Genomic DNA, 10,793 nt, shown 5'->3' on the forward strand with positions numbered 1-10,793 from the left:
CCATATATTTGCCTCTTCTTTGTTATCACTGCTCTTAATGTATGTTTTCTTTACCATCTGAATAATTTTCTGTCTATTAATTCTGTGATTTCTGTCTTACTATTCTACTACTTTGACTTTGAGAATACATTCAAACATTGCATTAGTTTAATTGTTCTGCACTGTATTAGCAACAGTATTGAACTCAGTTCTTTCCTTTTTGGGGTCCTCCTCTGTCTCAGACCTCCAGCCAGTGACGTATTGTGAGCCGGCCTTCTGGTGCTCTATTTCTTACTATGAGCTGAATCAGCGAGTCGGGGAGACCTTCCACGCCTCGCAGCCCTCGCTGACAGTGGACGGCTTTACGGACCCGTCCAACTCAGAGAGATTCTGCCTGGGTCTTCTGTCCAATGTCAACCGCAACGCAGCTGTGGAGCTGACACGCAGACACATTGGTAGGCCTTATGACTCCATTTGGATAATATCTCCTTTGCCTTCTCAGAACACTTTTATTCACTTGATTTCTTGAAAGACTATTGGCTTATTAACAAACATGATTACGTATTGCTTTAGACCTGTTATTCAACATTGTACTTTTAATTATTGTTGTTGCTGACTTGTTTCGGCTCTCTGCCTCTCACTCTTTACCTCAAGGTCGTGGCGTAAGACTGTATTACATTGGTGGAGAAGTGTTTGCAGAATGTCTCAGTGACAGTGCAATCTTTGTCCAGAGCCCCAACTGTAATCAACGTTATGGTTGGCATCCTGCTACAGTCTGCAAGATCCCTCCAGGTATGTGTCCAGCTAACACTGGGAGCATCGAGAGACATACAGGACAGGGAAAGGGAGTAAGACAAATGAGTAGGACGGAAGACAGTGCAATAGAGAAAGACCAAAGTTTACTTTTCATAGAATTGGCAGTTCGATCCCCAAAACTTGTGTGTGTGTGTGTGTGTGTGTGTGTGTGTGTGTGTGTGTGTGTGTGTGTGTGTGTGTGTGTGTGTGTGTGTGTAAATGGTTGAATGTAAAGTAATTTGGGATTGAAGTGCTATATGATTCCATTCAGTTTTCCAAAGAGAGGCAGAGGCCAATATACACAAAAACAAATTGATTGATGATTCAGAAATGATTCCCTGAGGCTCAATCATCAAATGAGGCTACAACACATCGCGTACCTCATCACCAGCCAGCCTGTCAATGTCTCCTTTGGCTAAACTGTGGTCGGGTTAAAAATAAGGTGTTTTTCCTTTCCTCACTGGTCTCTTTATTTTTACCACATAATCGGTTTGGATTGTTAAAAGCTTTCCCCAAGCACATCTGTAAATGTTAACAGTTTGTTGTCTGAAACAAGATGTTTATACAATCATTGCAGCATTTAGTTGAGTCAGTGACGCATTCAAGTACACATTCCTTTAATTTGGCTGTTTTCATCCAAGTCACTGCAATCTGATTCGGTAGGACCACGAAAGATATTTCTCCACTTTTAACACAAGTCTGTGTGGAAAGCCATCAGATTAATAATGTTAGTTTGACTACTCTCATGTAAGATAAATTTAAATTGTTTGTTTTGTAGAAGCTAGAGATCAGCTTCATCTTGATTTTTTTTTTTCTAGCACCTCTAATTGATCTATTGTTTGTTGTTCTCATCAGGATGTAACCTAAAGATCTTCAACAACCAGGAGTTTGCTGCACTGCTCGCACAGTCAGTAAACCAGGGCTTCGAGGCTGTGTACCAGCTCACCAGGATGTGCACCATCCGCATGAGCTTTGTGAAGGGCTGGGGAGCCGAGTACAGGTAAGCTGCAGCTCTGAGTTAATGCTAGCCACTTTCTCGTCTCCTGTTTCTGCAACAGTGTAGCAGTGTAAAATCCATACGAGGTCTGCATGTAAACGAAGACAATAGACACAAACAGATTGTGAATTACATCCCACAATCCACCCGCCCCCGCTCGCTGGCATGTGCACACACTGGTGAATCCGGTCAATGATGTCACAGAGCTCTCGTCTATAGAAACGGGCCCCAGTTGGCAAACCAGACTATTTTTAAGCAAACACACATGTGGTGTGTCAAAAAGAGATGTCAGACTTTCCCTCTTCCATTCCCTCCCCTTTTTCCACACAGTCTGACTCACTGATAGTAAGAAAGGAAGAGATGGAATTAAAGGCAAGCAGATGATTGGCTGAAAGTTGGCCGTGCTCAGGCGGTTTCCACAAGGGAGAAACCTTTGAGCTGGGAGTGACTGCTAAGCAGTCCTGTCCAGACCAAATGCTCACATGTGGAGACACTTAAACACAGGATTCAGGTTACTGGAGTAGCCAGGCCCTCCTTCTCTACCTCCACCTTCACCTCACTCTCACTGCCTGTTTCCATTGTTGGCTGTGTCTGTTTAACTCTTTAGTCCCTTGTGTCTGTTCACTTCTCTCTGCTGTGAGAAAAGCAGTAAAGGAAAAAATGTTATGGCCCCTTTTTTGTCTTTAGTGAGAAAAAAAAATTAAAGAAAAAGCTTAAGAAACTGCATCATTTTGTAGTTTTAGGGTTTTTTTTGCAGTTGCTGCAAGTCTTCCAAATGATTTCTTTATTTGAACTGTACAAATTCAAGAAGTATGTGTCATTGATTAGAACTACAAATACATATCTTAAGAGGTCAAAATCAATAGTTGCCGTTGTTGGTTTTTCAGTCAGTAGAATTTTTGCATTCTATCTTTAGTGACACAGTGTGTTAAAGTGTAACTCAAAGAAGCTGTGAAAGTTGTCTGTCTTACATCAACACTGTAATGAAAGCAGAGCAATGTGACTTTGTAAGTTTGCCCACACTCTTTAACAGCTGTGTCTGTTTACCTCACATCCCTTTGTGCCTCTTTGGTCTCTCCCAGGCGACAGACAGTGACCAGCACCCCCTGCTGGATCGAGCTGCACTTGAACGGGCCCCTGCAGTGGCTGGACAAGGTGCTCACACAAATGGGCTCCCCGAGTCTCCGCTGCTCCAGCGTCTCTTAGGGAGACCATTCACCTGCTCATTTCCTGTCAATGACTAGAAACACACAAACTGCACACGGACGAGAACGGCTACACAAGTACTGAAAGATGACGAACCCCCTCATTCAGCCACTGTTACTTTGTTCTTCCTCCCCACCAGCTGTCAGTAGCACTTTTTATTTACTTGTCTGTTTTGAAAGGGGCCGAGTGCATTAAAACAGTTAAATGTTAGAAGGATCTCTAAATTTGACGTCTGTAATTATCCTTTGTTACCTAAAGGACTGAAGTTATTGCTACACGAGCTTCTTCCTGTCTGGTCGTGTTTGTTTAAACATTAGTCTCATAGTTTTTACCTGTTTTGTACAGATGTTAAAGAAAACGGCTGATCCAAAAAAACATTTTAAAAAAAGATTTAATTTTTAACCATTACTTTTGAATTTGTAATGCATGTGTATGTGCATGTTAAATGCATTTTACATGATTTTGTTTCTGTTTTTGGGCATTTAATACTTTATGAAAATGTGACCCAGTCAGATGGCTTGAAAAAGAATTGTATAGTGGGAATAGTCAACCAACATTTATAAAAAATACAGCGTGAAGGAATGGGAATATATTTCTGTCTGGGTGAATAACAGGATGTTTTAGCTTCACAGTCAAACTTCAAACGGAAACAAAGGAAAGCAAAGCTTCAGTCAAACTTGCTGCCATTCAGGTGGTTCTTAATCAAGTGCTGATTTGAACTACTACCTGAATCACAGTTACATATCTCACATGTGGGATCATTCAGGGTGGTGCACTTTTATAAAATGTTGATTCTCCGGTAAAGTGTTGTTGCAGCAGCTGAGGTGGTGCTTTATCAGTGAAATGTATTCTGCACTCATTTCTGGAAGCTTTGCCAATTTATATTGTAGTGTGTCACACATGCAGACTTGAAAACATCTCACATACTGTACATTTCTGCATTGTTAAAGGGGACCGGTTATGCTTATTTCTGCTTCCAGGTTTTTATTGTTGAGCTCAGTGGTCAAAATAATCCTCATTTTTGTCACTCTGATCCTGCATCCAGCAGCTCTGGTTATGCTTTGTCAGGAGCAGACTGTTACCTCCTCTACTCTCGAGGTCACCTTTCTTCTGATTGGCTGACCTTTGCAAACTGAAGGTTTGAATAGGAGGCGCTTAAGAGCTTTCTGCTTGAGATTACCTATTGTGTGCTATTACAGGATCTGAAGTAATGGCCATGTTTAATAACAGCATGCAGCACTGTAAAGGTACGTGTGTATAACAAAAATATAAAAGGTCCCCTTTGAACTGCAGATTGAACAGACTTGTTTATGTATCTGCAGAACGCTTTGAAGTGCAAGGGGAGCAAAGGGATGCCTTTGCTTTCGCTGATATTCTCAGCCATACATAATATTGGTCTTAAAATTAGCCATGCTGACTTTGTGCACTCAGGACTGTAAAAGAACAAAAAAAAAACCAGAATAATATACAGAAACCAATGAAAAGAGGAGATGTATGACCTTTGAGACTTTTTAGTCTATTTTGCTATCAATTAGGGTTGTAACATGATACAGTGGAAAATAACTGCTGGCAGGTCTGGGGGGGGTAGTAGCCCTTTAAATATATATATATATATTTTCTTAATAATCTGTGAGGATAAGACAGTTTAAGTACAAAGCACAGCTTTTAACAAAGGGACTTGTTGAGATAAATAAGAGGCATGTAAATACCAATAGCTTCTCAAAATTCCCTTTTTCTTTTTTTTTGTCTTTTCTTTTTAGGCCTGTACATATAGTATATACGTGTGTTTTAATAATGTGGCCATTAGCCTTTATAATGTTGATCGTTTTGGAAACAGAAGAAGAAAAAAAGATCAAAAACTGAAGAAAAACAAATGTTGGGAAAAGCGATGGCAGAAATAGAAAGACAGTCAAAGCTTTAGTCCCGTTTCCTTTCAGCCACCCACTGTGATGGAAGTGGAACCATTTCCTTCTTGTTCTCTAACACTAGACAAAGACTCAGTGGGTGAGCATGAAAAATATTTTAAATCTTTGTACTGTGCTTATTTACATTGTCCAGGCTCTTGATGTTAACAGCAGCCCAGTGGTGCTAGTCTTTAACATTTTAGGGACTGAAGAGTAAACAACAAAGGCCCGAGAGTTTACCATCAACGCTGGTAGATTTTGATCTCTTTGGAATGATGATGACTTTTAAACCTGCAAACTTTAGTGGGATGGTTTCAGAAACAGTAGCATCTACCAATCTGAGACGAGCCAGCTCTTTGTAGAGCTTCTAGTGTCCTCGAATGCAGTAGTCCTGATTCTGATGGGCTCATAGTCATTGTATTTACCCGGTAGGGATTATTTTTAAAGCAAATTTGTCATTTTTATACATTCTGCTTGTGTTTAGTTTAGTTTTGTTTGTTTTTTTATCCCCTTTGTTTAAATCTCACCCTGTAATCGCTATTATTAGTTGTGATTTCTGCTTCTGTGCTCTGAATTGGTCTTTTTAGATGTCTTGTACAAAACCCTTTTATTTTTCTCTGCTTATGAAGAGTTGATGTGATGCTTTATATTTCTGTGTATTATTGTTGTTTCGAAAATAAAATATATATCTTGTGGTGATACGTGAGCCTATGTGCTAAGTACGAAAGAAACTGAGGCTGGGTGGAACTAATCTTACATGACAAACTGCATCTTTATTTCTTGACTGTGCATAATTATTCTAACATCGGAACAAATCAACATTATGAATCACAGTTAGCTGAGTTTTGTAGTTAAACGAGATTTGCTCGCATGAAATGTACTTAAAGCCCTTTATTAACATTTCCTTCAGTGTGGGGAATTCCTTGTCTGCGGTGGATAATTTCATACTGTCTTCAGAAGCAGACAGAGACGGTAATTACAGGCCCACAGCAGCCCTCTCTTGTTTCTTTACTTACTGCTACGTTACGAGCTAATTCAAACCATAAACATTTGTGCCGTCACAGAGGCGCGGCGCGGCTTTGAACATGAAGGCAGGCTTTGTTGTTGATGCCCTCAAGGGGAAAAGGGCCGGAACAAGCTGCTTGTCGCTGCAGAGACCTTGCTGCTGTGGTGACGAATAGTTTGTGTGGAAGGACCAAAGCTGGCTCACAAAAGTCTGCTGTATGTGCATGCATTTGAAAGGCAGTCAGCGCAGCAGTGAGGCTTCATTATTAATTGTTTCTTCGCGATTGTATAAGAGGAGACAGACAAAGAGCTGAGTGGATGTCTGTCTCCACCATAACCTTCTACCTGAGCAGGAGAGCAAAGTATGTGATACAAAATGAATTTGTGCAGACAATTAAGCCCTCTGTTAAACATCCTGTTTCACATTTATCTGAACTATACCTGAAGGCAGATAATTATAAACTAGTTTCAGGTCAAACCACATGAAAAACTTGAATGGATTAATATAGAAACTAGAGAGTGCTGCTTGTGTCTGAGCACTGATAATCACTTTTCGTCATGATCTGATTCTGGAACAAGTCATTTAAAAAGAAATGAATATGTGTGAGCGTAACTTAGAAAGCTTTTTTGTTTGTTTTTAATAGTAAATTTGCTGATTGTACAGAACATACAGTTGAATGGAAAGACATTGAAAGGACATTCAAGAGACGATATAAAAATCAAAGGTATGTACAATAGAGGCAGTATTGCAAATATAGTAAGACATGGGCATATAATATAGATATAAATAGAGCAGTTTGTGACATGTACATGGACAGTGGTGCGAATGCTTGTAGCAAAATGCCAAAAACAGTCGGCAGCATTAAAAGATTTGAATGTACTGGGTCCTTGTGTGGAACCAGCTAACACAGAGTTGTGGTAGTGTGTTATAGGAGCAAGCCATCAACACAAGATCCATGGAGGCTGGGGTTTTCCACACCAGGCAAGACCTCAGGTGCAGGCTGTGTAAAGATGCCCCTGAGACAATCCAGCACGTAACAGCAGGGTGTAAGATGCTAGCAGACAGGACATAGAATGAACATCATGACCAAGTATACTTGAACATCTGTGCAGAGTATGGCCGGGAAGGTGAAAATGTGACTACCAAGCTGGGCGAGTGGCTCCAGCAGATCCCAGGAACAACATCCGAGATCTCTGTCCAGAGGAGCGCAGTCCTAGGAATAGCAAAGATACTGCGCAGGACCCTCAAGCTCCCAGGCCACTGGTAGAGCACCTGACAGGGAAATTTACATTTTTTTAATGTGTAAAAAAATAAAGTCTTCACAGGGCTTGCTAACCAAGCACCTCAATAAAAATAAAAACCCTGAAGATCTGTCAGTCTGCTGGTGTAAACATTCAGATGTGTTACCACAGTTATCCCAGGAGTGAAGAGTGAATATCCAAACAAATTCACCCCAAGGTCAGACCATGTTCAGCGAAACTACAATACCCAAGAGCTGCATCTCAGACTCTACAGGGCTGTGTTAAAAGGTTAAAGTTAATGGAATTAAAACTACTGCTTCTTTGAGTCTCGTGGTAGCACGGTTTCAGTTTACAAAAGAGCATCTGAACAAACCACAAAGAAATGTTACCTGTAGCCACCAAGGTTGTGGTGGGACGTTAAGAGAGCTGTGCCCACAAACCTGAATGAGCGACGCTGCAAAGAAGAGCGGGCCAAAATGAGTTTATATGATTTCATCACACACACAGAAGAAGTGCACCCGCAATGAAATGAGTACCCTAACAGATATAATAAGCGGTCACAGACTGGAATATTTTAAGACGTACTCTCGGGTCGGTAATAATAAACAGTTTTAGCTCAACACTGCCACCTATTGCTCGCACAGAATAATAGCAGGCCAGATACATTGTTCTATTGATTTATTTCAATCTTTTCGCCTTTATTTTCCATCTTTCACACGCAATGTAGAAAGAATATTTTTGTCTCGATTTATATAAAACTGATCAGGAGATTTTGCACTTAACTATTAAACCTTTGAACTTAAAACAGCTGGACGCAGTCTGCTCGCGGGGCACGGCAAACCACGTGACTTTATCAGGCGGGAAAACAAAGGGCACTTACTTTGCATGTGATAAAATTAAGACTTATGCTGTGAGACAGCACACACAACATATTCAGGTGTAGATTAGTGCCACACTGAGGTAATTTCATTCAGATGTTGTTAGGGAAATGGATCGTTTGGGGCTGCCTGCTTACAGCTAACAATGATTAAATGAAGATGAATACGTTCAGCAGAGAGAAAGGGCTCGGTACATCGCCCAGCACAGCAGAAATGAGGTGTCCCAGTGATTTAGGGCGCAAAGATGGGAACAGATGAGTGGCATCAGCTCCGTCTCTGTGTGAAGGTCACCGTGACGCAGGTTTCGACAGTGTGAATGTTTGTTGGTAAACAAATCCATCTTGACAAAGGTCACCATTTGTTTCCTACTCTCCTTTTTTATTACTATTATCAGGGTTCGTACGTGTGCTTGAAATCCTTGAAAAATGCTTGAATTTTAATGTTGCCTTTTGAAGGTTTGAAAGGTGCTTGGATTTCAGATGTTGTGCTTCAAAGTGCTTGAAAGTGTAACTGTATTTCATTCACCACAAATAACTATCTGATTGAATAGTTTTCTTATCAGATAGAGAAATAAAATGAGTCGCAAAATGTAGAGGCAAAATTTGTATAGGTATGAGTGGCTAACATACCTGTAGGGTGCTGTTTTAATGAGTGTTTGATGGAAAACAACAATGGCGGAGTTTGCGCTTTCCAGTCGCATGATAGGTGAGTCCTAGTAAATAATTTTCCAGTACGTGTACGTTACACATGCTATTTTTAAAAAATTATGATTATTTTGCTAGCTATCAAACTCGCTGGAGAAATGACTGAAATGCACTGAGTGTGATGCAGTATGGCAGCGCTATTATGGAATATGCTGTGAACTTAGCTAACATTACTTAGCAGTGATATCAGTTACTTTGCTCAAGTGAAAGCTTTAAACATTAGCCTGATACATAACTAGCTAACTTAAGGCTTTCTGATTAACCCTCTGGTTAATCAGAAAGTCTCCATTTCAACTTGGGTGAAACGTGCGGACTTCAAACTATACACCAGTGTTTAAATTGTGTTGATAGGCCACCTAAAACCAGTGATTTTTGTTTTTAATAAAACAGTGGTGTTTACTCCGGGAAGAAACTGTTAAAACGGCATTTTCTAAGGAGAGCGCTAGCAAACACGCTTGAGTGAAAAACAACAGTTGTCACTACCCGATCCGTACCGGAAACCCGATCGGTACCCCGCATGCGCGAAAGGTTTCTACTTCCGGTCGTAGTGTTTTACGATAGTTACAGGTCAGAGTATCTGTTAAGATGTTAAGAATAACAAGTATATCTTAAAATGTTTGCAATAATGAAGCATTTCAGTACAATGTAGACAAAAATAAAAAGATAGTTACGGATCAGGACTCCCCGATCCTTACTGCGCATGTGTAAAGTCTGACCGTACAAATCCAAGAGCACCTGGCTGCAGCCACTGTGGAGCTTGCTCCACTACAGGTCACTCCCCCGGATGTGTTACATTCTTCTCTTGGCAATGTTTGCTTTTCCTCTCATAAGTCTATAAATACCAAAATAAGATCTCTCTTTCAGGATGCAATGGTCTCTGTTCCATCAGCCATATTTTATTGGGCCAATTTTGTAACAGATATTGAATGGAAAAAAGTTTGGACTTTACCACAAAGGTTTTTCTTGACAAACAAAATTAAAGAGATTTCTTTTAAGTTGATTCATAAGTTTTACCCTACCAAACAATATTTGTCCAAATTTATGGCTGAAATAAATGTAAATTGTACTTTCTGTCAAGAGCAACCTGAAACAGTTTCTCATCTGTTTTGGTCATGTAAATTTACGTGTAAATTCTGGAAGGATTTCCACAAGTTTATTACTGACTTTGTTCTCCCTAATCTTCAACTGTACTATAAGGATGTTATCTTTGGCTATTATAATTTTAAAGACAAGGACAATGATGCTTTCTTTTTTTATAAATTTGGTTTTATTTTTGGCAAAATTTCATATACACAAAAGCAAAGTCCTCGGCAGAAAGCCTGAACTTCTTGTATTAAAAATGCAACTTGCACAATATATAAGGACAATCTCCTCATCAAAAAACACGAAGGCTCTCAAGACTGTTAACATCTGTAACCGATTGAAACTGCTAACTTGATTTTGGCTCTTGCAAACTTTTGTTTATTTATGTTCCCCTTAATTTATTTTATTTTTTGTACTCACTTTTGTCTCACTGTCTTTGTCACTCTTTCTGTTCCTCATTGTACTACCACAATGTTATCTTTTATGTGATCCCTGTTTTACCTGACTGTATGTCTATAATGTGATAAATAAAGTTTAAAAAAAAAAAGAAAAAAGACCCTTCTCTACAAATCGGGTCTACCCGATCCGTACTGCGCATGTGCAGATGTTTTCTTCTTCTTCTGTTCGTTTAATGGCAGTGTACTCCCCAGTGTACGAGGATACCGCCACCTGCTGACCGAGCGAATAAACCCTATTATAAACTGAATTAGCGTCATTACAAACGTGTGTTAAATTTGATTTAGCGATAGTCGAGTGTGTTTATGCTTGTCTGTGAGGAGAGGATTGTTGGAATAGTGATGATGATGTGCGCTATCACTGTCAATTGTCAGTAAACACTTCATCTGGCTGATGAATCTACACCTGAGATATTACAAAGTCTGCATTATTAACTCTGTAATTAGGCGCCATTCTTCTTATTTTACGGCGCTGTTGCTCAATCTGGGGACGCTCTCTGTTGAGGAGAAAAGCATGAATTTCTTTGTATACGGATTATCCATTG

At 40.0% G+C, this 10,793-nt stretch overlaps 1 protein-coding gene and 1 long non-coding RNA gene across 2 annotated transcripts in view; one reads left to right on the top strand and one right to left on the bottom strand.

The window, feature by feature from the left end:
* LOC146678966 (SMAD family member 3) overlaps nt 1-5,476 on the top strand; it is a 30,659-nt gene extending 25,183 nt beyond the window's left edge. Inside the window, exons 5-8 of the mRNA XM_085405377.1 lie at nt 222-434; nt 634-771; nt 1,630-1,774; nt 2,854-5,476. Of these exons, the coding sequence (XP_085261503.1) occupies nt 222-434; nt 634-771; nt 1,630-1,774; nt 2,854-2,977 (620 nt within the window). The 3' untranslated portion in view covers nt 2,978-5,476. The remainder of the gene's footprint in view (nt 1-221; nt 435-633; nt 772-1,629; nt 1,775-2,853) is intronic.
* A 1,045-nt stretch (nt 5,477-6,521) lies between these two features.
* LOC146678967 (uncharacterized) lies at nt 6,522-8,447 on the bottom strand. Its single transcript, XR_014912492.1, has 3 exons — nt 7,518-8,447; nt 7,031-7,159; nt 6,522-6,941 (listed from the first exon to the last, which is right to left on the bottom strand). It is a non-coding gene; the product is annotated as an uncharacterized LOC146678967 (long non-coding RNA).
* Between the last annotated feature and the right edge of the window lie 2,346 nt (nt 8,448-10,793).

The sequence above is a fragment of the Rhamphochromis longiceps genome, linkage group LG1 (assembly GCF_057381845.1).
Source record: "Rhamphochromis longiceps isolate RC_006_pf linkage group LG1, R_longiceps_female_GT1.1, whole genome shotgun sequence".
NCBI classification, from domain to species: Eukaryota; Metazoa; Chordata; class Actinopteri; order Cichliformes; family Cichlidae; genus Rhamphochromis; species Rhamphochromis longiceps.